This window comes from Pseudopipra pipra, chromosome 27 (genome assembly GCF_036250125.1).
Source record: "Pseudopipra pipra isolate bDixPip1 chromosome 27, bDixPip1.hap1, whole genome shotgun sequence".
In the NCBI taxonomy this organism is placed as follows: Eukaryota; Metazoa; Chordata; class Aves; order Passeriformes; family Pipridae; genus Pseudopipra; species Pseudopipra pipra.
This window is the reverse complement of record NC_087575.1, coordinates 4,834,622-4,859,338: the sequence shown is the minus strand read 5'-3', so window position 1 is coordinate 4,859,338 and position 24,717 is coordinate 4,834,622. Positions and strand designations below refer to the sequence as shown.

The following is a 24,717-nucleotide window of genomic DNA, read 5'->3' as shown; positions in this document are numbered from 1 at the left end:
AAAGGACCGAGAGAGAGAGAGAAAAGAGGCAGAAAATTAATAATTAATTGGGTTTCTCTGAAGCCCTCCAGACACGGCGAGCGGGACCCGGCGGAGCTGGGGGCGAGCAGAAGGTGGTAGACCACAGACAGGATATAACTTTATTTTCAAATAGGGCTCGTCTCACGTACAAACTAAACCCCCCCACCCCACACCCCCGGAGCAGCGCCGAGAGAGAAAACTGCCGGGAAATGAGAAATAAGAACCAAAAAAAAAAAACAAAAAACACCAAAAAAAAAAAGAAAAAACAACAACAACAACCAAACCGGCCGGGGCAGAGGGAAGAGCGGGTTAAAACCGGGGGAAGGACGAGCCCGTTCCCAAATCCCGGCACCCCGAGGGGCTCCCGGGGGTTCGCGGCCCCCGCGCTGGCACCACCCCCCCCTCCAGCTCCGGCTTAGGCCCGGCTTAGTCCAGCCCACTTCGACCCGGGTTTGTCCCTGCCCACGTGTCCGTCCTGCCTTCCCAGGACCACCCCGGCCAAGCCAGAACGCCCCCGGGTTTTGGGGCAGCCCCTCGGGTTTCCCAGGTTTTTCCCAGCGGATCCCTGGTTTCTGGGGCGGCCCCCCCAGATGCGACTTCCCCCCCCCCGGGTTTTGGGGCAGCCCCTCGAGTTATCCCACGGACCCCCCGAGTTTTCCTGCACACCCTCAGGTTTTCCTGCAGACCCCCGGGTTACCCCACAGGCCCCCGGGTTACCCCACAGACCTCCGGATTTTGGGGCAGACCCCCCGGATTTTGGGGCAGACCCCCCGGATTTTGGGGCAGACCCCCCGGATTTGGGGCAGACACTCGGGTTATCCCACGGACCCCCCAAGTTTTCCTACAGACCCTCAGGTTTACTGTGGCCCCTCAGGTTTTCCTGCAGACCCCCAGGTTACCCCACAGACCCCCGGATTTTGGGGCAGACCCCCCGGATTTTGGGGCAGACGCTCAGGTTTTTCCCTCAGTTTTTGGCACAGCCCTCCCGGGGTTACCCTGCAGACCCCCGGATTTTGGGGCAGACCCCCAAGTTTCCCTGCAGGCCCTCGGGTTTCACTCAGACCCTCCGGTTTTGGGGCACACCCTCAGGTCTCCCTGTGGACCCTCGGGTTTTGGGACAGACCCCTGGGCTTTGAGGAAGACCCCCAGGTTTTCCTGCAGCCCCTCAGGTTTTGGGACAGACCCTCGGGTCCTGCCCCAGACACTCAGGTTTCCCAGCAGACCCCCGGATTTTGGTGCAGCCCCTCGGGGTTTCCCTGCAGACCCTCAGGTCTTGGGACCCTCGGTTTTTTAGGACACAGGCCTGGATTTCAGGGAAGACCCCCCAAGTTTCCCTGCAGACCCCCGAGTTCCGGCACAGACTCCCAAGTTTTGGGGCAGACTCTCAGGTTTCGGGACAGAGCCCTGGATTTTGGGGCAAATGCCCAAGTTTTCCAGCAGACCCTCAGGTTTCAGGGCAGACCCTCGGGTTTGCTGCAAACCCTCAGGTTTCCCTGTGGAGGTTTTGGGACAGAGCCCTGGATTTTGGGACAGACCCCCAAGTTTCCCTGCAGACCCTCGGGTTTCCCTGTGGACCCTCAGGTCTTCCTCCAGATCCTCAGTTTTTGGGACAGATTTTGGGGCAGAACCCCAAGTTTCCCAGCAGACCCTCAGGTTTCAGGGCAGACCCTTGGGTTTATTACAATCCCTCAGGTTTCCCCGTGGACCCTCAGTTTTCCCAGCAGACCCTCGGGTCTTCCTGCAGACCCTCAGGATTTCCAGCAGACCCTCAGCTTTCGAGGCAGAGCCCTGGATTTTTGGGGGGCAGACCTCCAAGTTTCCCTGCAGACCCTCGGGTTTACTGCAAACCCTCAGGTTTCCCTGTGTAGCCTCAGGTTTTGGGACAGAGCCCTGGATTTTGAGGCAGACCCCCAAGTTTCCCTGCAGACCCTCAGGTCTTCCAGCAGACCCTTGGGTTTATTATAAACCCTCAGGTTTTCCAGCAGACCCTCGGGTCTTCCTGCAGACCCTCCAGATTTCCAGCAGACCCTCAGGTTTTGGGACAGAGCCCTGGATTTTGGGGTAGAACCCCAAGTTTCCCTGCAGACCCTCAGCTTTCCCAGCAGACCCTCAGGTTTCAGGGCAGACCCTTGGGTTTATTACAAACCCTCAGGTTTCCCCGTGGACCCTCAGATTTTCCAGCAGACCCTCGGGTCTTCCAGCAGACCCTCAGCTTTCCAGCAGACCCTCAGGATTTCCAGCAGACCCTCAGGATTTCCAGGCAGAGCCCCGGATTCTCAGGGGCAGAACCCCAAAGTTTCCCCGCAGCCGCCCCTCGGGTTCATGGCAAACCCTCAGGTTTGGGGGCAGCCCCTGGGGTTCACTGCAAACCCTCAGGTTTGGGGGCAGCCCCTGGGGATCATCACAAACCCTCAGGTTTGGGGGCAGCCCCTGGGGTTCATCGCAAACCCTCAGGTTTGGGGGCAGCCCCTGGGGTTCATCACAAACCCTCAGGTTTGGGGGCAGCCCCTGGGGTTCACTGCAAACCCTCAGCTTTCTTCCCCCCCCCCAAGTTTCCCCGCAGCCCCCCTCAGCTTCGGGGGGAAGGGGGGGGGGCAGCTCATCTCAAACCCTCCAGTTCCGGGACGATTCACGGCATTAAAAAAAAAAAAAAAAGGAAAAAACCCGCAAACGTTTCCCTTCCCCCCCCCTCCCCAAGCCGGGTGCCCAAAACTTTTCCTGCCGCTTCTCCGCCGCTTCCTCCCCCTCTCCCGGCGGGGGGAGCCCCCGGCCGTGCCCCCCCCTCGGCCCGGCGCTGTCCCCGCTGGTGGCCCCGGCGGTGGCCCCGGTGGCCCCGGCGGTGGCCCGGTCCCCTCCCCCACTCCCCTCCCCCGCCCTCCCGAGGCTGTGGCACCAATAATCCGCCTTTGCTGACATGCTCGGGTAGCTGTGCCTATCGGGCAACTCCCAGGATGCACTCCCGCTCCTCCCTGGCACCCCCTCACCCCTGCCCACCCTCCCCTCCTACTTCCCAACCCTCTTTTCCCCCTTTCGTTTTTCATTTTTTTTTTAAATTTTTTTTCGGTTTTGTTTTTGTTTTACCCCCCCCCCCCTCCCCACCGTCACCCCCCCGAACACCCCCGTCCCTGCCCCTCACCCCAATAACCCCCCCACCACCACCCCTCGCACGTCCCTCAGGGGGTTCCCTCCCCCCCCCCGCCATGTCGCCCCCCCACCCCTCATGGCCCTCCCCACCTTTTGCCCCCCCCCCCTCCCTCCTTGCCCTCAGCCGCTCGCCCCCCGGGCCGGGGGGTGTGGGGGGTGCGGGGGTGTCCCCCCCTGTCCCCGCTCCCCGGGGGGGGTGTCCGGGGGGGTGGGGGGCGCGGGTGTCACTCACTGTCCGGAGCCCCCTCAGAGCCGCCTCCTCCTCCTCCTCAGCGGGGCCCGGCCCGGACTGGGGCCGTGGGGGGAGGGGAGGCGGCTCCCTCAGGTGGCCACTGACAGGAGGGGGGGGGGGCGGGGGGGCTGCGCGCGCAGGGGGACCCGCCCCCCCCTCACCCTCCGCCCCCCCCCCGCTGCCCCCCTTCTCTCACCCCCCCCCTCGCCCTCCGACCCCCTCCCCTTCCCCCCCCTCCCCTCCCTCATACCCCCCCCGGGTGAACCCCGACCCCCCCCGGCCCCCCCCGTTGCCAGGCAGATTTGGGACACCCTCGCGCCCGGCCACGCCCCCCTGCCCTTGGCCACGCCCCCCCGCCGGGCCTGGGGCGCTGCGCTGGGGTTTTTTTTAATCTTTAAACTCGTGACTGACGGGTGAGCCGCCCAATCAGAACAGGGCTTGCCCGCGTCGCGGCCAATCAGCGCGCGGAGCCCGCCTTCGCCCCGCCCCCGTAGTAAGCGGCGAAGAAAAGAGGCGTGGCCCCTTATTTGATTGACGCGTCGTGAGCCCCGCCCCCGCGAGGGGAAAGAGGCGCGGCCTCTTTGATTGACGGGCAGTTTGCCCAGTGAGCGCCGCGCCGCGGGCAGCGGCGGCCAATGGGAGCGCGGCCCGCAGGGAGGGGGCGTGTCCCGAGGGGCCGGGCCGGGAGCGGCTCCGCCCGGCGGGTCCCCCCGGGGCCGGGAGCGGCTCCTCCCGGGGCCGGGCCGGGGCCGGCTCCTCCCGGGGCCGGCTGAGGTGATGGCGCTGCCCGCGGGGAGGGGCCGCGGCCGCCCTTATCCGCCCGCGCAGGCCGCGCTGGGGCCGCAGATAGGGAGGGGGGGGGCGGGGAGCGGCGGCGGGAGGAAGCGGCGCGGGGGTGGGATGGGATGGGGTGGGATGGAGGCGGGGGCTCGGCGGGGCCGGGGGGCTCGGCGGGGGCAGCCCCGGGACCCGCCAGTGCCGGTGCCGGGGGCTGGGGCATGTCCCGGGGTCGCAGCTCCAGCCGGTGCCGGGATCAGGAGGAGCCGCTCCCGGAGCAGCTCCAGCCGGTGCCGGGGCAGGTCCCGGCCCGTCCCCCGGTGCCGGTTCGGTGACTCAGCCCCGATGTGGGTCAGGGTTCCCCGGCCCTTCCCCCGCCCCGGCCGCGCCTCCCCCGGGATGTTCCCGCAGGGATTTTTAACCCTTGGGCTGCGGGGACGAACCCGGGCGGGAGCCGAACCCACCTGGCCGAGTCGGCGCCGCAGAGCCGGGAACAAAGGAATTAATAAATGAATTTTCCTCGGGAGACTCCCTGAACAGTTGGATTAATACATTAAAAAAAAAACCGTGTGCTGAGCCGCCACTCCCCCCCCCCCCAGCCCGGCTCTGCCACAGCCCTCGGGATTTGGTATCCAGCGTTTCCAGACACCTGGAAGGGAGGTTGTGCTTCGGAGGGAGAGAAATAAATCTCGGGTGAAGCAGTTTTCTAATGGAGGGGGGGATAAAGTGCCAGGGCTGCACTTTCCAAGGCCAGCACGGAGCTTTCCCCGAGTGTTTTCCACGTGCAGCTGATGGGATTTGAGGTGGCTCCCATCGGGTTGTTGGGGTGCTGGTTTCACTCTGATAACGCCGATTATTTCCATTTATAATCGTCAAGGAGCACGAGGGGAGAATGTTTCCCGTTTTACCGAGGCAGGAGAGGCACCGAGTCGAGGCTTTTGAACCAGAGCTCTAATCCAGGGCTCTCCTCCCTCCCTGCATCCAGAGCCGGGCAGGGAAGCTCCAACAAACTTCACTTTTGCCACTCAACAGGTCAAAGATTCCCAATTTCTGGGAACAACTTTGTGCTCAGCATCCTTTGGGAGAGTGAGCGAGGGCCTGGAGGGACAGGACACAGGGAATGGCTTCCCAGTGCCAGAGGGTTGGATGGGACATTGGGAAGGAATTCCTCCCTGGGAGGGTGGGGAGGGGCTGGGGTGGAATTCCCAGAGAAGCTGTGGCTGCCCCAGCCCTGGAAGTGTCCAAGGCCGGGTTGGAGCAGCCTGGGAGAGTGGGAGGTGTCCCTGCCAGGGCAGGGGGTGGCACTGGGTGGTCTTTCGGGTCCCTTCCCACCCAAACCATTCCAGGATTCCATGAGTTTTCCTGTTAAAAAGCACCTTCTCTCCCCCCCTTTGCACGGCACGATTTTGGGCACTTCTGAGAGAAGTTTTAACTCCCAATTCCCGGTGTTTGAGGAGCCCTGGTGTTATCCCAGACACCTGCTGGAGTTCCAGCAATCCCAGAGCAGCTCCAGCCACGTCCTCCCTGCCCGGGGGGAGCATTTCCAAGCAGGAAAATCCGGGCTGTGGGCCCAGCAGCGACCTCCCCGGGGCTGGGCTGAAGGAATCAATTCTACAAAGCGGTAGAAGAAGTAAAATTTCACTTTATTTAAAAATTCTTCTAATATAGAAAACGAGAGGGGGCCCAGAGGGCGGGGGGCCAGGGCCAGGCCCCCTCTCCTTGCAGGGGTTCAGGGGTATTTACAGGGAGCAGCAGGGGCTGGGGGGCCCTGCCCTGCTCCTGGGGGACATTAAATACAGGGGGGGGCAGGGACAGGGGGCACTGCAGCCTCTCTGCTCCCCCTTTTTCTGCACAGCCAAAAATAAAAAAAAACCTCCCCAGGATTCCCTTCACCCCCCTGTCCGTGGCAGGAACTGCTGGAGGGCTCAGGGAGCCCTGACATCCCTCAGCTCCTGCAGAATTTGGGAAAACTGGATGAAATCAGAGCAGGGGAGCTCAGGCAGCTTCAGGCCCTCGTTTATCAGGCAATTTTTTGCTCCTGATGGGTTTAATTCTTATTTTATTTTGATTTCTTTTGAACTCCCCAGCCTGATCCAGGTGCCCTGGGTGGTTGGGCCTTTGCTGTTCCTGCTGCAGGGAATGGGATACAAGGGGCAAAAACACGTCTCCAGACTGCAGCCTCTATACATATATCAGTTTTTTTACACTATCTACAACCAGGGATTAGGTGGGTTAAAGTTCCTGCTACTCCTTTAAAAATACCCAGAGGAAAAAACCAACCAACCAACCAAAAAAAAAACAAACCCAAACCCCAAACCTGTACATTTCTCTAAATTACATCTTTAGAAGAATAATTTTTTTTTGTGTGTTTTGTGTTTTTTAGAAGCTCATAAAACACTTCAGGGGTCGTTTGGAGAGAGAGAGAGAGAAAATTAAATGATTGGACAAGACAGGTTAGAAATTTGTTCAAATCAAGTCAAACAGACCAAGCACTTTGACAGAGTTATTTTTGTAAACTTCTAGTTTTGCTGTTCAACTTTACACACTGGAAATGAGCAGAACTTCAGCTGAGGGCCTCGTTTTCTCAGCCCTGTTACAATACAAAAGGTACTGGAAAAGCAAAAAAAAAAAAAACTATTAAATAATTTAATATACAAGTGTAGTTAAAAAGCTTCTGTACATTGTCACTGATGTACATCGGGCTGGAGAGATAGAAAATCACCGGGTTAGGTTCAAATTTACACGGGGTTGGAGTCCTGGGGGGGGAAGGGGGCTCTGGAGCTGAGTTTGGGACAGGGGGAGGGGTTTGTTGGGCTCAAAGCCGAGCCCAGGGCGATCCCAGGTGGATCCTCCTGGTGTGGCAGCACATGGATCCTGCTCCAAAGCCCTGAGATCAGCACCAGCCTTCCCTCCAGTCCTCCCTTCCCTCTCCCCTTCCTTTTTGTTCCAGCCTGGAACTCTCCAGAGCAGCCTGGATCACCCCCCCAGGACCAGGAGGAGCCACACTGGGAATTGTCCCTGGGAATTGTGTCCCTGCCCCCCATCTCCAGCTCTGGGGGTCCCTGAGCAGCACGAGGAGGTTGGGAAATGAGCCTTCCCCAACAGGCACTGCTGGACATCTCCCTGCAAGAGGCTTTTCTTCCCCAAGGCCCAGCCCCAACCACAGCTCTCTGGGGTGGGGGTTTTGTCAGTCCTGCCCTACAGGAGCAGCACTTTGACCCTGCCAACATTTCAGGCCCTGGCTGCCCCAGCCCTGGAAGGGTTTAGGCCCAGCTTGGAGCAGCCTGGTCTAGTGGAAGGTGTCCCTGCCCGTGGCAGGGGGTGGGAATTGGATGATCCTTAAGGTCCTTCCCAACCCAACCCACTCTGGGAACCTGCTCCTGAAATTAAAAGCCAATTTCTGAAGAGCTGAGATTAAAGGGAATCACAGAACATTCTGAGCTGGAAGGGACCCAGTTCCTGACAGGGATGGACAGACAGACAGGAGGGAGCCTGGAGCCCCTGCCTGGGACTGGCTTTCCAAGCCCCTCTTTCCCAGTTGCTCCTCGTTCAGGAGCTCAGGGCACTGCCAAGGGCAGGGAAAAGCATCTGGGGGCTTAAAAACTGACTTGTTGCAACTCAGTGACTTCCAGAGGGGAGGAAAAAAAAAAGGGAGATCCTGCTTCCCACACCAGGGAAAGGCAGAGGAGCCCATGGGGCATCAACATTCCCAAGGGGGGTCGTTCCTGACCCCAGTCCCAGCACAGGGGGGGTGCTGAGCTCCTGGGGGTGCAGCAGTGGGACCCCAAAGCTCCCCCCAAACTGGGGGCCCACTGGCCTGGAGCTGCCATGGGAATGCCTTGGGATTCAGAGCCTCAGGCACACCCCAGGAGCTGGATCCCCCCCGGACTGGGACCTCTGGATCCCACATTTCTTTCCTATTTTTTGAGTTTAAACAGCCCTGAGGGTTTCCCTTGCAATGCCAGGGACAAGATTCCCTGCCTGCAGTGGTGTCAAGGCCACATTTTCCCCTCTGGAGACTTAACAAGGCCTAAAACACACCAGAGCCAAGGTCTGGGATCAGGATCTCCACGGGAGAGGAACCACAAAATCCTGCTTTGGGGACTGGACAAACCCCTGTCCCTGGAATGTCCTTCAGAGGGGAAAACTGAAGGGTCTGGATTGCAAAAAAAACACCTCTGAGCTGCTGAGAGAGAGAGGGGAGGGGAACTGGGAAGGAAAAATGAGCCCTGGGGGCTGAAGTGAGATGATTTTAAGGTCCCTTCCAACCCCTCTGTGACTGAAGAAAAGGTTTAGGGGGTCAGTGCCCTCTCTGACTGAATCACTGAGAGCCCTGCACCTTCCTCTGCCCTCCCCTGTTTAAGCTGGGAGATGAATATCCAGAGCTACCAACGGAGAAAAACACCTTTATTCAACCCCAGGGGCCTCCCAGGCACTGCTGGGCCCTGGCAAAACCTGGAATGAACTCCTCCCAGCTCCCTGCAGGCCCAGCCTGTGCCCTGCTCTGGGGCTGCACAGGCACAGGGAGGGAGAACTCACAGCTGGAGAGGCCAGAAAACTGAGCTAGAACAGGGAATCTTACCTGGGAGAGCCTGGAAACTGGGCAGTTTTGCCCAGGGCAAGACTGTGGGTTTATGTTAAGCCTCTGGCTTAGGTTGGGTCTGGGTTTAACCACCTGGTTTAACTCTGTAAATCCTTAAGGCACAGGTGCCTTCACTGCCAGGCTGCAGCAAAGATGCAAAAGGTTGTTTTTTCCCCAGTTGTTTGGCCCATGGAGGGATCAGACAGGAGGAGAGGAACGTTCCTGCTCCCACAAACCCCACAAACCCCACAAACCCCACACAGAGAGCTGTGGTTCTGGGCCAGGGACAGGGAAGGGAGGCCCTCACAGGGACACAGTGGTGGCTCTTTGTCCCACTCTGGTGGGACCTGCCCTGGGACACCAAACCCTGCCCCAGCTCCTCCTTCCCCAACAACAGCACAAAAAAACCCAGAATTCCACCTCAGGAACTACACTGGGAACTTCAGGGCACCCCAAAATCCATCATGATTTCACCCCATCACCCCCAGGGAGGGCACAAGAGCAGGGTCACACTCCAGGGGAGAGGGGGGAGCGGATCCAACGTGGATCCAAGTGAGTCCTCTTTGCTTCCCAGGAGCTCCCAGCCAGGAGGGATCTGAACAGAGTGAAGGAACACGAGTCCTTTGGACTAAAAACCTCAATTCTCAGCCAGAGGGGGAGCAGCTCAAACCAGCACACACACACCCCAGGATATTCCTGCCTGGAAGGAGCAGCTCCTGCTGCCCTTCCCACCAAGGGCTCCTCTTGTCCTTCTGCCACCCCTCTCCCAGCAAGGCCTCCCTCCCAGAGGAACCTGCTGCCTTTTCCTGGCAGAAAAGGGGTTTTGCGTGGATTCTTTTTTTTTTGTGTCTTTTTTTTTCTCCTTTTTTTTGTTTGTTTTGTTTTTTGGCTTTTGTTTGGTGGAGGTTTGTCCTGAATAGTTACTGTGGTTCACAGGAGGCTGGCCAGGCTGGTGGTGGGGCCGTTCTGGGCCTGGAACTGCACGGGGGGGGGTCCATCTGTCCACTGCAAGAAGAACACACGCCGTGAAAATTCCCGGGAAATTTTCTCCCTGGGAAAAGGATTTCTCCCTGGGAAAAGCAGGACTGGCCACCCAGAGCTTCCCTGAAACTTGGGGGAGCCCACCTTTCACCCCCCACACGCCAGGTTTGGGTTTTCCACGTCCCTGGAACGGGTGTTTCTTGGGGAGCCCCTGCACACCCCCACCATTCCCAACCCAGGGGAAGCAATTCCTGCTCTTCCAGGGACAAACTGGACCCCTGAGCACAGGAAAGCCCAGGCAGGGACCCACCTGGATGTGCCAGAGGCTCCCAGGGCAAGGCAAAGGGTGCTCATTTCGTTGCTTATCTCCCCTCTCACCTCGGCCAAAAATCTTCCAAAATTGGGTATTTATTTCTTAATCCTTTTTTTTTTCCCCCTCCAGGTTTTTAATCCAGGGCATCTCTGTGCCTGGCTCAGGATGGATGGGGGCTCAGGGAGGGATGGATGGAGGCACCTGGCTCTGGGATCCCCCAAAACTGCTGCTCACAAACCCTCAAAGCTCTCAGGCTCCCCCCCAGTGAGCAGAGCCAGCAAACAGCTCCTCCCCACTGGCCTTTCCCCCTCCTTTTCCTCCCAAAACATGTCCAGTTCCTCACATCCCACGTTCCCCTCTGGATGTTCTCTCAGTTATTTCAGAACAGAATCACCTCCTGCTGTTGCTGAGGGAACTGTTCCACGTTTTTAAACCTGTGTTAAAATGCTTCTGACAGGAAAAACAGATAAATAAGGTGAATATTTATAGATAAATGGGGAGGGGGAAAAAAACCCCACTTGGGAATGCTGGAGTCCCAGTGCAAACTGCCTGGGACTGGGTTTCCAAGCCCCTCTTTCCCAGTTGTTCCTTGTTCAGGAGCTCAGGGCACTGCCAAGGGCAGGGAAGAGCATTTGGGGGCTTAAAAACTGAGCTGTTGCAACTTCAGTGACTTCCAGAGGGGAGGAAAAACCCCACTTGGGAATGCTGAGGTCCCAATGCAAACTGCCCTTGGAGCTGTGCCCAGCAAAGCATCCCCAGGACAAGGCTTTGGGATGGCCCAGAGCCTCCAGTGGAGTTCAGATCAAAAGCAACAGCTGGCCCCCAAAACAAGAGGCCACCTGATCACATCCAGTGGCCACAAAAGCCATTTCAAAACCCAAACAGGAGCTCTGGGGGTGGCAAGGAAACACCTGTGAGAAGCAAAGCCCAAGAATGAACTCGCTGGGTCCCCTCTCCTGCCGGCAGTGCCACCAACCAACCCTCACAAAAATCACTGTTTGTCACTTTTCCTGCCCTCAGAGCAGTTTGAACTGCAGGGAGCTGACTGAATTCGGGGGGCTGGGTGGGGAGGGGGCAGGGGAGGGCAGGGGCTGTGCCCTCACCGTGATCAGGTTGTGCTCAGGGAGGCTGCAGGCCTCGATGTGGTCCTGGAGCAGCTGCTGGGAGAAGTTCTGGTGCATCTGAGCTGCCTCGTGAGCGTCCATGGCATTCCCACAGGCCTTGTTGAGGTCTGGAAGACACCAGGGGAAACAAATAACCCCCCTGCTTTGCCCCCCAGTGCCAAGGGAGCAGCTCCCTTTCTCCCAAAGCACCGACCCCTGGGTGGGATGGGGATCATTCCAGCCCCAAACCACGTCGGTCCAGAGCAAAAACCCCCCGAGGAAACCCCAACCCTCCCCTTTCCCAGCAGGATTCGCTGCTGTTCCAGCTTCCAGCTATCCAAAGGAACATCAGAGCAGCTCCACGAGGAGGAAGGAAACTCCTGACACCACTGGAAGCCCCTGAGCAGCCTGGGCTGGGATTTTCTGCCTTCCAGCCCCATCTAGTGGGACTGGGACAGACCTGCTGCTTCCACCACACATCCCAGGGATCAAACATCCAACCTTGGGCACTTCCAGGGATGGGGCAGCCACAGCTGCTCTGGGAATTCCATCCCAGCCCTCCCCACCTCAGCCAGGAATTCCTTCCCAGTATCCCATCTATCCCTCTGGCACTGGGATCCATTCCCTGTGTCCTGTCCCTCCAGCCCTTGTCCCCAGTCCCTCTCCAGCTCTCCTGGAGCCCCTTTAGGCCCTGGAAAGAGCTCTCAGCTCTCCCTGGAGCCTTCCCTTCTCCAGGTGAGCACCCCCAGCTCTCCCAGCCTGGCTCCAGAGCCAGGGGAGATTCTGGGTTATCCCATTCCATGTCTGGGCATTCCCAGCCATGCCCAGGAAGGCCCTTTCCCCCCTCACCTCTGAGCAGGGCTGAGGACCAGAGCTGCACAGACATGTCTGGGATCTTGCTGGCCAACTGCATGGCTGGGACCACCATGTTGTTGCTTTCCTGGGGGAGAGCAGAGGGCAAAGCAAACAAAATAAATGGGATATTTGGGGTGGGTTTTTTTCACCCCCTTGCAAACACACAGGTGTCAAATCTGCTGTGAAAAATCTGCCTCCTTTAATTTGTGCCACGTTCTGTCACTCCCAGCTGGGAGCCTTTGATGGGACAACCCCAAAAACTCATCCCAGAGCTGCCTGGGATTTGCTCCATCCTGGGAATTCCAGTGCAGCACAGCAGAAATATTCCCTGTGCTCCAGCACAACAGTGAGATTTCAGGACTGCATCCACAATTCCTCCCTGAACAGTCCAGTGGGACGATGCCACTTGTCCTTTTCCAGCCCCTTTTCCTCAGGCATCACGGAACAGACACCTGATTAAAGTTATTAAATGTGCAAACCACAGATCCAAGGCAACAAAATGCCAACTTTTTGTGGGACAGCAATAAAAAAAAAATGCTGTAGGATCTCTTTCTCACCCTGTGGTTGCCCAGCACGTAGAAGATGTGCCCCAGCAGCACCAGGGAACAGGCTGTGAGCCGGTTCAGATCCTCGGCGTTGGACATCTTCAGGGTCTCCCTCAGGAACCGCCTGGAAAATGGGGATAAAAAGGGGTTTTACAAGAGAAAAACCACCATGGAAAGCTGAATCGAGAGCTGAAGTAACTGGAAAACATCAGGAGTAGGGAATGAACGTGCTGAGGGTGATCTTAAAGCACTGAATTCCCAAAGCTCGGCAGAAAAGGCTGTGGCAGAGCTCCCCCCTTTGGAAAACTGCACCAAGGACATGAGATTCCAAAGGATCCCACGGGAGAGATCTGGATTTTCAGTGGGACAGACCCAACCCAGGCTGAAGTACATCAAAACTACTTTAAAACTTCACCTTGTCTGTTAAAAAGGGGGGAAAAACACGCAATAAGTGATGAAAAAGCACAACCCTTAACTAAATTTCCTGGGAGGGAGTCGGGAATTCAGCTGATAGCTCCAGCTCTGAGAGGCTTGGGGTTCTCCAGGAGTTCTGGGTTCAGCTTTTGTGGGATGGGTGGGCAGGGATTAGGGGAAAGGAGGAATTAATTCAGCTTTTTGGGATGGGAGTGGAAACCCCGAGGCCTCGTTTCTGCCTCTTCTCCCCGTGGGTTTCTCCAACCTCCTGCTCTGTTCAGGGGAGAAGAGCAGGAAAAGCTGCTGGCTTTGGATCCCCCAGGGGTTTGTACTCACTTTGCCTCGTTGTATCTGCCCTGGAAGAAGGAGAAGAGCCCTCGGATGTAAAAAGCTGCAGCTCGGAGACAGTGGGAGCTGGGGAGGAAAGCACAGGTTGGGATCTCAGCCCTGGGCAGGGATCAGGGAATCACACACGGATTGCTGGGAATTCCCACCCCCTAAAAAAAACCCAACAGCTTCCCAATTCATTATTACATAGGTCAGAACTTCTGCCTTGGAAATAAGTGGAGTGTTTTGGTTCCTCTTTCAAACCCTGCCACAAATCCCCTGTTCCCATCCCCGGAATTCTCACCTCACGGGGAAGTTGTGGTCTGGATTTATCCTTTCCAACAGGCTGTAGAGCTGCAGAGTGGGAGAGGAGAGGGAACAATCAGCATTTCTCACACACACAGCCCGACAGAAAGTGCTTTTTTTTGAAGTGTAAGTGGAACCAGAAGGGTGCAAATCATCCCAAACACACCCCAATTCCCCCCCTCTGGTGGGATCAGGGCACACACACTCCAGCATTTGGAGTTTTCGTGCCCGTTTTGATCCCCAAAATCAAGTTCTGGATAAAATATCCTTCCTCAGACCTCAGATGATTTTCTGGACAACTGTTTTATTTCCCCAGGAAACTGGTGGCTGTTGTGTCTCAGCTGTCCAAGAACCCCAAACCAGTGCTGGGTCAGACCTGGGGTTTGATTCCCACCAGAATTCCACTCAGCCATGGAAAAATGGTCCATTTTTAATCATCATTTTTCTCTCTCTCTAAGCCTCTTTCCCCCCCCAAAAAAGTCCTTTTGTGGGTTGTGGCAAAGTTCACGTGGAGCCTCTTCCCCAGACCCCTGCAAACACACCTCTGAGGGCCCCTCACACCCCTGGGAGGGGGGAAATGGGGGATTTGGGGGAAATTTGGGGACTGGAAGGGCCTCAGGGTGAAGCCAAAGGAACACAACACCTGCAGGGACCTGTTGGTGGCTGCCCAGTTACTGATGGAACCTCCCAAAACCCCGAGCAGAGGGACAGGGGAGCCAAAAGGGCGGGGGGGAAGGTGGGAGGAAAGCCACCATTCCCATGGGAAGCTGGGAAGAATCCTGGGGATGAGCCAGAATTCTGGGGATGAGCCAGAACACTCTGACCCAGGACACTCTGACCCAGGACACTCTGACCCAGGACACTCTGACCCAGGACACTCTGACCCAGGACACTCTGACCCAGGACACTCTGACCCAGGACACTCTGACCCAGGACACTCTGACCCAGGACACTCTGACCCACGACACTCTGACCCACGACACTCTGACCCACGACACTCTGACCCACGACACTCTGACCCACGACACTCTGACCCACAACACTGATCCAGAACATTTCTGGCCCAGAACACTGATCCAGAACACTCTGATCCACGACACTCTGACCCAGGACACTCTGGCCCAGAACATTCTGACCCACAACACTGACCCACAACACTCTGATCCACAACACTGATCCAGAACACTCTGACCCAGGACACTCTGACCCAGGACACTCTGACCCAGGACACTCTGACCCAGAACACTCTGACCCAGGACACTCTGACCCAGGACACTCTGACCCAGAACACTCTGACCCACAACACTGACCCACAACACTCTGACCCACAACACTCTGACCCACAACACTCTGACCCACAACACACTGACCCACAACACACTGACCCACAACACTCTGACCCACAACACTCTGACCCACAACACTCTGACCCACAACACTGACCCACAACACTCTGACCCACAACACTCTGACCCAGCTGATTCCTCTCCCACTGCCTGGTGAAGGAGCTGCTGTGCCAGGCAAGGCTCCCACTGCACAAACCCCCAGGGAAAAGCAGAATTCCAAGGCCAGGAGGTGTTTTCCCTGCAGGGAGGGGGGTTCTGGGGGCAGGCAGGGCCCATTTTTACCTCCTGGTGCCTGTTGCCCTCCCGGATGTACACGCTGGCCAGGTTGGTGACAATGAATGCCCAGAGCTCCTGGTGTGTCGTGAGCTGGGAGGGACAGAACAACAACAGCACAGTCACATATTCCACGGATTCCAGAGCCTCCCCTGGCATCTGCTCATCCCATAAACATCCCACATTTTATGCCATAAAACCCTCCAGGCTGGAAGCACAGGAAAAATTAACAGAGCAGTGAAGGTAAATACAGATTATTGCCAGGTTTCCCTTCTGACCTGGCCACTCCCACACAATTCCAACAGCCCCACTCCCACAGGAAAACCTGGAAGCAGAAATCTCACCCTCAGTGCTGTAGTGAATTGTGCTTCTGCATTGTCCATGCAGTTAACAGAGATGCAGTAGAGGCCCTGGAGGAGGAGAAATGTAAATTATGACCCTCACAGCGAAGAAAGGCACCCCCCAAACCCACAGAGATCCCGGGATATCGCCAGGGAAAAGCAGCCAGCAAGCCCTGGATGTGCTTGGCTCCGGGAAAAATAAGGAATTCTTACAGAAAGCCCTTTAAAATAAGTTCATTCATGTAAAAAAAGCTTCATTTAGCTGAGGAAACCTTCATAAATGTCACGCAATGCTCGAAATTTCCTACGTGACAATTCCCATAAAAAACCATCTCCAGCTGCTTTAAACCTCCTGGATTTACCTCCTTGACTATTCGTGACACAAAATCCAATACAAATCTTTTTCCAGAAAACCTGTGGGTTCCCCATCCCTGGAAGTGTCCAAGGCCAGGCTGGAGCAACCTGGGACAGCAGGAGGTGGGATGGGACAGGATGGGATGGGATTTAAGGTCCTTCCAACCCAAACCCACTCCAGGATTCCCCAACACTTATTTCCAAAGGGTTTTAAAAGCCCCTGACAGGTGGGAGTCCCACCAGGGGTGAGGATTCCTGCTGCTCCCCTCCCTGCCTGCCCTGAGCTCCTGGGGATGAGCAGGAGTGGGATCTGGTGCTCCCAGGGATGAGCAGGAGTGGGATCTGGTGCTCCCAGGATGAGCAGGAGTGGGATCTGGTGCTCCCAGGGATGAGCAGGAGTGGGATCTGGTGCTCCCAGGGATGAGCAGGAGTGGGATCTGGTGCTCCCAGGGATGAGCAGGAGTGGGATCTGGTGCTCCCAGGAGCTGCCAGGGCTCATTCCAGGCACTCACCAGGAGCGTGTGGAGCTGGGCAGCGTGGTTGGAGAAGAGCCTGGGTGACTGCTGGCACAGCTGGCACACCTGGGAGATCTGGCACAAGAGAATCACATTTTAGGACACTTTTTCTCCGTTTCCTGCTCCAAATCCACCTCCTCCCCCCCCCACGTGTGTCCAGGTCTCAGTGATTATCCCAAGGATCCCAAATTCTGCTCCTGGGTAGAAGCTGGAGGCTGGATGTGCCCCCAGCCCAGGGACAGGCACTGCCCCATATCCCAACTGCTCTGGAATGGTTTGAACTCCAGCAGCTCCACCCCCTGCAAACCAAGTCACAGATCCCTCCTGACAGACCCCAGACCTGACATTCTGCAGAAAAACTGGGATAAAATATTTCAGGGAACAGGTTTGGGATTGGTTTTACGAGCCAGGAGCAATGACCAGTTCTGGACCTCCCTGCTTGGGATGATCCAGCACCTCCCCTAAACACAGGATGGATGAGCAGGATTTGAAAATGCCTGGGAAAATGGGAAAAGGCTCAGTCCTTCCTTGCACTGAACAACACAAACCCTCCCCTGCTCTCCTTCCACTGTGTGGGAGGAAGGGACAGAGAGGCAGGAGGTCTGAGAGCTGGGAAATGCTGGGACAAGGAAGAGGAAGGAGCCACTCTGGGAAGGGGAAAGACACCCCAGTCAGGCTGTAAATGCAGCAGGAGGGTGTCAGCTGCACCATCAGCCACTGTCCAGCTCCAAAGTGTCCTGGAAATACTGCAGAGGAGCCCATCCCACAGCTCCTGAGCTCCATCCATCCATCCTGGCTCTATCCATCAATAACTCAGCAGAATTCCTGCCTGAGCCCAAATATCTCCCCCCAAACCGAAATTCCCACGTTTTAAAGGCCATCCCTGTGTCCATCCCCATCCCAGGGAGTGCTGGAATCCCAGCCCATCCCAGGGAATACTGGAATCCCAGCCCATCCCAGGGGATGCTGGAATCCCACCCCATCCCAGGGGATTCTGGAATCCCACCCCATCCCAGGGAATGCTGGGATCCCACCCCATCCCAGGGGATGCTGGAACCCCACCCCATCCCAGGGGATGCTGGAATCCACCCCATCCCAGGGAGTGCTGGGATCCCAGCCCATCCCAGGGGATGCTGGAATCCCACCCCAGCCCAGGGAGTGCTGGGATCCCACCCCATCCCAGGGAATGCTGGGATCCCACCCCAGCCCAGGGGATGCTGGGACCCCACCCCATCCCACCTCATCCCAGGGAGTGCTGGGATCCCACCCCCCTCACCTCCTGCAGGGCTGTGGCTTTGTGTCCCGTCACCAGCCGGCACATGATGATGTGTTCCAAGAGAATCACTTGGAATGAGGACAGGATGGGGCTGCAGTCCAGCACTGGAGAGGGAGGGAAGGGAGCACAGCAAGTGGAGTTACCTCAGGAATTTACAACCCAGTTCACTGAGCCACAGCAAAACCCCCCCAAAACTTGATGTTTTAACAGTAACAACATCATTAACAGTATTACTACTAATAATAAACAAACCACTGATTTTTGTGCTCAGAGCAATCAGTTAAAAGAATAAGAGTGGAAGCAGTGAAACAAACTGGGAACAAACTGTGGGAAAAGTTGTTATTCTCAGTAGTGTTTCTGTATTTAAAGCAACCACCCAGCCTTAAAAAAGAACAAAAGTCTCAGTCTGGTCTTTGACTGCCCAGGGAGCCAAAAAAGGCCGTGTTTGGTTTAAATTAGCAACAAATACTAGAATTTTGCAGCATCAGCTGAATCCCAAGCCTTCTCCTTACTTTTTAGCTTCTCCAGCTGCATGAGGGCTTTGTCTGTGTACTTCTGGGCCTTCTCCAGGTACCCTGCCTGCATGGAATGCATCACTGTCACCTGCAGGGAGACACAGCACGGCTCACTCACCTTCCTCAGCCTCCCAGGAGCACTGGGATGGGATTCCCAGACAAACTGGGCACGTCCCAGCCCCTGGAAGTGTCCCAGGGCAGGTTGGAGCAGCCTGGGACAGCAGGAGGGGTCCCTGCCCGGGGCAGGGGGTGGCACTGGATGAGCTTTAAGGTCCCTTCCAACCCAAACCATTCCAGGATTATCTAAAAACTCCTCTGTGCCAAGAGGGAAGGGCTGGCAGCTCCCACGAGGCCTGGGAGTCCCCACAGCTGAGCTTTTCTAGCTCACCCTGGACAACATTTGGGATTTTGAGTCACATTCAGGAAGTGGAACGACCAGTTCCAGAGACCTGGAGTCCAACTGTCACAGCACAGGTAAAAATTGAGCCAAGGTGGCTCCTCTTCACACAAATTAACCCACTTTTCTTTGAGCTGGATATTAATAGAGTTTAATTTTAGTTTTTGGGGTTCTTTCCCCTCTCTTCTCCCACTGGTGGTGCCAGGGATGCCGTGGCAGGATCCAGCTGCTGGTGCAGCACGAAGCAGCCGAGATCCACCCCAGCAGTTTCTACCCAACCCCTCATTAATTAGCGACTAATTAGCGAGCAGAGCTCTCACCAGGTAGACCAGCACACACATGTGCTCCTTGGGCAGCCAGTGGAAGAGGTCAGCGGGGTTGCTGGGCAGGATCTCGTCGTCGTGCAGCGTGGAGATGGTCTGGATGCACTGCTGGAGCTGCTTCAGGCAGGGCTTCACGCTCTTCACCTGGCAACCCACACGGTCCAGAGGCACCATTCCAGGGGGGAAAACCTCCCAGATAACAAATAACACCCCCCCACCCCCAGTCAGGGAATTGCTTTGTGCCCAAAGTGTAACAGGATGAACAACACTCCGCCGTTTGTGGGTGAAAATCTGAGCAAAGTGTTTCCCAAAATCACAGTTTTTTGGCTGGTGGGTGTTACCCCCCCCCAGCAGCACAACACGGAAGCAAAAGAGGCCAAAGAGCACAAAAACACCCCAGAAAACCTTCCCTTGAGGGAGAAATTCAAGTACTTTTCCCCCTCGTTTCACTCGTGACGAAAACCTACAGAAATTCAGTTTTGTTCCCCAAAACCCCCCCAGAGGTGTTTGTGGAGGCAGAGCTGCTCTTCCCAGATTTCCCTGGGATCTCCCACCTACCTGCCCAGCATCCAGGTAGTGTGTGACCTGCAGGACCAGGAAGAAGACCCGCAGGGATTCCTTCTGGATGGGGTTGCCCTGCCAGTTCTCCACGATCTGCCCGCACAGGGTGAGCAGGGGGTGAACCTCCTGCAGCTTCCTCTCCATCAGGAGCAGCTGCAAGTCCAGAGGGAAGAGAAGGAAAACCATGGATTTGGTGTTGAGCAGTTCAAACACTCAGAGAACCACAGCAGAGCCCACTGGGAGGGGCTGAGATAGATGGGATGGAATTCCCAGGGAAGCTGTGGCTGCCCCATCCCTGGAGTTTTCCAAAGGCCAGGCTGGAGAAATCTGGGATAGTGGGAGGTGTCCCTGCCCATGGATGGGCTCTGAGCCCCTTCCAACCCAAACCACTCCAGGATTCTCATTCCAGGCCCATTTGATTTATTCATCCCATTGCAAGAGCCCTTTCCCACAGCCATGGCTTCCCTCCCTCCAGTGACAGTTTCCAATCATCCAATTCCCAGTTATCCTTTTCCCTCCCAGAAATCCTTTCACAGTTCCCAGTTATCCTTTTCCCTCCCAGAAATCCTTTCACAATTCCCAGTTATCCTTTTCCCTCCCAGAAATCCTTCCACAATTCCCAGTTATCCTTTTCCCTCCCAGAAATCATTTTACAAACCTTTCACAATTCCCAGTTATCTTCTTCCCTCTCAGAAATCCTTTCACAATTCCCAATTATCCTTTTCCCTCCCAGAAATCTTTTCACAGTTCCCAGTTATCCTTTTCCCTCCTAGAAATCCTTTTACAATTCCCAGTTATCCTTTTCCCTCCCAGAAATCCCTTCACAATTCCCAGTTATCCTCTTCCCTCCCAGAAATCCTTTTACAAACCTTTCCCAATTCCCAGTTATCCTTTTCCCTCCCAGAAATCCTTTCACAGTTCCCAGTTACCCTTTTCCCTCCCAGAAAAATCACATCATACTTAAGAAGGAAAAAAACCCCAACCCCTCAAACCTATTCCTGAGGATTTCACACCAATCCTGCAGACTCAAAGCTTATCCCAAATATATTTTAAGGCCCTGCTTGCTCACAGGGCAAACAGGAAGATAAAAAAGCACAAAAAGGCACACAAGGCACCTTAAAAATCAGTTTATGGCCAGGCAAGTCTTGTTCATTTGCTCTGGAACTTGCAATAAATGAGTGAAGAGGTTATTTAAGAGAACATCCAACTCACCATCCCCTTGCTGAGCAGGAACAACGCTCTGAAATGGAATAAAACAAAGTTGTGCTCACAGAGAGTTACTCAAACCACAGTTACATGTTAAAAAATAAAGAGGAAAAAAATAAGGATTTGCTTTTCTCCCCCCTTGAAGAGCAGAAGGAAAAGGGTATTAAGGGACCTGCCCCAGGAAACCCATTTCAAAGCTAAGTGGGAAAAGGGCTGCAGGAACCAGAATTCCAGCCTCAGCTTTGCATCCCAGCTTTGGGCAGCTCCAGCTCCAAAAGTTTCTGAGCTCAAACCAGACAAAATTCAGCTTAAAAAGCCCCTCCAGAGTCTGAAGAGGACATGATTGGGTTTAATGGTTCTAATGGTGTGGTGGGAGGTTGGAACTGGAGGATCTTTGAGGCCCTTCCAGCCCAAACCATTCTGGGATTCCAGCAGGAAAGAGCTGGAAAAACCTCCCCAAAGCTGGAGAAACCAACTCAGAAAGGTGATTTCCAGGTGGGTTTTAGAGGCAAACCAACACCTTTAAACAAAACCCAGACCAGCTCTAAATAAAACTGGAGGAAACCAGGATATTCCCCGTGGGGAGGGAGGGTCTCACCTGGTGTACTCGGAGCCCACCACCCTGGCATACTCTGCTCCCACCCCCAGCAGGTCACAGGCAGACACCAAGTCCTTCTCCAGGGTGTGCAGTTGCTGGAATGACAAAAAAAAGGGCCCCAAAAAGGTCAGGGTTTGCTCCAGGAAACCCATTCCTGAGTTCTCCAAGTGTCCCTATCCCTGTGCTTTCCATGGGCCAAAATACAAACCCCCAGACTTTACATTCACACTTCATAATTTAATTATACATTCAATTTTTATATAAATACACTCATATATATATTTATTTTATATACAGTTCTGAGCATATCCCAGAACAGGAATTCAATTCATATCTATTTTTACATAAATACACTTTATATATATATTTATTTTATAAACACTAGTGATCATATTCCAGAGCAGGAGCAGTAACTTTCCCTGGACACCTTTCACCTGCTCCTTTTCCCCCTCCCACACCTACCAAGGCAGTGGAAAACTTTAAAAAGACATTTTAAAAGAAGTTTTAAAAGATATTTTAAAAGGAGTTTTAAAAGACATTTTAAAAGAAGTTTTAAAAGACATTTTAAAAGATATCTCTGAGAAATTTTAAAAGATGTTTTAGAGACATTTTAAAAGCTGTTTTTAAGACCCCAACAAACCCTCAGAGCCTGGCAAACCCTAATTCCAGCAGGATTTTGGGCCATTCCCTGCAAACCCCAATCCCAGCAGGATTTCAGACCATTCCCTGCAAACCCCAATTCCAGCAGGATTTCAGACCATTCCCTGCAAACCCCAAACCCCAATCCCAGCAGGATTTCAGACCATTCCCTGCAAACCCCAATTCCAGCAGGATTTCAGGCCATTCCCTACAAACCCCAGTCCCAGCAGGATTTCAGACCATTCCCTGCAAACCCCAATTCCAGCAGGATTTCAGACCATTCCCTGCAAACCCCAATTCCAGCAGGATTTCAGGCCAATTTCCCGCAAGCCCCAAAATTCCTCCTTTCATTTTTTCCCTGCTCCCCCTCTGGAGCTGTGTGTTCCTGCTTCCCATGGATTCCTCCTTTTATTTTTTTCCCTGCTCCCCCTCTGGAGCTGTGTGTTCCTGCTTCCCATGGATTCCTCCTTTCATTTTTTCCCTGCTCCCCCTCTGGAGCTGTGTGTTCCTGCTTCCCATGGATTCCTCCTTTTATTTTTTTCCCTGCTCCCCCTCTGGAGCTGTGTGTTCCTGCTTCCCATGGGATGATCCCTGCTGCTCCCTGCTGCTCCCTGCCCCACCTGCCTCCCTCCAGCCCAACCAACCCCCGGATCTGTGGCCCGGATTTCTCTCTTCCCTCCCCGTTAAGAGCCCCGTTTGAGGGGGGTGAGAAGGGCATCCCAAAGGGAATGCAGGGCTTTCCCAGCCCCTTTTCCTGCTGCAGGGGCAGGGAGCACTCACAGCCAGCTGGAAGAGCAGGCGGCAGTGCCAGTAGGGAGTCTGCTGGGAGATCTGGATGGCTTTTCGCAGCAGGGGCTTCGCCGTGTCCACGGAATTCTGCAACACAAAGGGGGGACACTGGGAATCCAGGCCCTCCCAAGGAGCTGCAGAGCAGTTCTGGGTCGTGGAGGTGAGGGATTCAAAGCCAGGGAAAGCAGCAGAAGCAAGAGGGGAGAGCCTGGAAGAGGATTCCAGGAGAAGCTGTGGCTGCCCCATCCCTGGGAGTGTCCAAGGCCAGGCTGGAGCAACCTGGGATAGTGGGATGTGTGGTGGCACTGGAGGGGCTTTAATGCCTTTCCAGCCCAACCCCATTCCAGGATTCCAAACCCCTGAGGAAAACCCTCGACTCCCCTCCCACCTCCCAAAATCAACCTCTGCCAAAGCGAGGCCTCACTTCGGAAAATTTGGAAAATTTCCCTTTGGAAAATCCACGTTGCAATTCCAGCAGCAGCTTCCAGAATAAATAAATAAAAAAAAAAAGACAAAAAGCCCTTCATGCCTTTTTTTTTGTTTTGTTTTTAACTCCTCCATATTTACAACCCCAACCCTAAAAATCCCATAAAGTCGTCCTGTTAAGGGGAATCAACTGCTCCAGGGTCTGGAAAGGCAGCTCCTGGTGGTGCCACTCACCTCCTGGCAGTGCCACTCACCTCCTGGCAGTGCCACTCACCTCCTGGCAGTACAGCTCCGACAGCAAACTGGCTGCCTCGAACTTCACATCTTCAAACTGGGGGATCTGGCACCAGAGTCAAGGAATAACGGACACGGGGTGGGAAACAGCCCCAGCCTGGCCCCCAGAAACTCTGAACCCCTCAGGAAAGCTGGGATCAGATGGGCCTTAAGGTCCCTTCCAAGCCAAACCCTCCCGGGGTTCAATGAAAGAGGCCCCCAGTGATGAAAGAGTTTAAAAATAGATTTAAAATAGAATAAAAGCACCAGTTAAACCCCCACCCCAGGCCCTTGGAGGTGCTTGAGGAGTTTCCACGGAGGTGTTTTGTGCTCAGCACCTGTAAAGGACAATTAACTCTCTCTTCAAACACCTCAAGGCTCTTTGGGAGGGAATTTTTCAGCCCTTCCCAGTACTCTGGGATGTGCTCCCAGGAGAAGCAGCAGTGCTGTGCCAGGAAAAGGATACCTGCTGGGATATCAGCCACTGCAAGGGAACACAGGGGGTTAGTCTGGGACCAGCACCCACCGGGACCCCTCCACCAGCCCCTCCCTCATCCCCTCCATCCTGCTCACCACCTTCTCCAGGTGCTGGGACACCTCCCTCCCCTACTCCAGGACCCCCCCGAGCCCCCCAAACCCCTCTCACCACCTTCTCCAGGTGCTGGGACACCCCCATCGCCTCCCTCCCCTACTGCAGGACCCCCCCGAGCCCCCCAGACCCCTCTCACCGCCTTCTCCAGGTGCCCGCGGGCCTGGTCGCCGTTGCGGGTGTGGTGGTAGAGGACGGAGCCGAGCTGGAGGTGCGTGCGGGCCTCCATCCTGGCGGGGGGCTTGCGGGGCAGCACGGCCTGCAGGCAGTGCACGCACAGCCGCACCTTGGGCGGGCTGGACGTGCGGAAGTGCTCGGCCAGGCCCAGCAGCGCCAGGTACCACGACTCGCCCGCGGCCGCGCCGCCGCCCGACCCCGAGCCCGGCGCGGGCCCGGCCGCGCCGCCGCCGCCTCCGCCCGCGCCGCCGCCGCCCCCGGCGCCACCCGCGGCTCCCGCGGCGTCCCCGGAGCCCGTCCCGCCGCCTCCCGCCGGCTGCGGCGGCTGCTGAGGCGGCGGCGGCTGCTGAGGGGCCGCCGCGCCCGCCGCCACCGCCGCCATCTTGGGGCCGCCGACAACACGGGCGGGGGGCGCGGGGCAGGGCGGGAGGTGTAGTTCGCGCGCGGGGGCTCATGGGAGTTGTAGTCCCGCGGCCTAAGAGCGGGGTCGGGGCCTGTCCTGCCCCGTTTAAAACTTCT

The 24,717-nt window shown here is 55.9% G+C and overlaps 1 protein-coding gene and 1 long non-coding RNA gene across 2 annotated transcripts in view; one reads left to right on the top strand and one right to left on the bottom strand.

The window, feature by feature from the left end:
* Positions 1 to 5,796: 5,796 nt before the first annotated feature.
* MAU2 (MAU2 sister chromatid cohesion factor) lies at positions 5,797 to 24,595 on the bottom strand. The gene is made up of 19 exons (XM_064637552.1): positions 24,161 to 24,595; positions 23,899 to 23,916; positions 23,434 to 23,499; positions 22,725 to 22,820; positions 21,306 to 21,400; positions 20,714 to 20,741; positions 19,499 to 19,654; positions 18,938 to 19,084; positions 18,218 to 18,308; positions 17,706 to 17,809; positions 16,427 to 16,504; positions 15,564 to 15,629; positions 15,229 to 15,312; positions 13,599 to 13,648; positions 13,304 to 13,381; positions 12,566 to 12,677; positions 12,003 to 12,093; positions 11,154 to 11,281; positions 5,797 to 9,761 (listed from the first exon to the last, which is right to left on the bottom strand). The coding sequence occupies exons 1-19, from the start codon at positions 24,578 to 24,580 to the stop codon at positions 9,687 to 9,689; spliced, it is 1,983 nt and encodes a 660-aa protein (XP_064493622.1). The 5' UTR covers positions 24,581 to 24,595; the 3' UTR covers positions 5,797 to 9,686.
* Positions 18,459 to 24,717, top strand: part of LOC135403506 (uncharacterized) — a 73,744-nt gene continuing 67,485 nt past the window's right edge. The window contains exon 1 of the long non-coding RNA XR_010425416.1: positions 18,459 to 18,469. This is a non-coding gene — a long non-coding RNA (uncharacterized LOC135403506). The remainder of the gene's footprint in view (positions 18,470 to 24,717) is intronic.

Coding starts and splice junctions, on each gene's coding strand:
- MAU2 (XM_064637552.1), bottom strand. CDS start 24,580: ATGGCGGCGGTGGCGGCGGGCGCGGCGGCCCCTCAGCAGCCGCCGCCG. Junction 16,505..17,705: donor AAGCCACAGCCCTGCAGGAG/GTGAGGGGGGTG, acceptor CTCTTGTGCCAG/ATCTCCCAGGTGTGCCAGCT. Junction 12,678..13,303: donor GGCAGATACAACGAGGCAAA/GTGAGTACAAAC, acceptor CCCATTTTCCAG/GCGGTTCCTGAGGGAGACCC.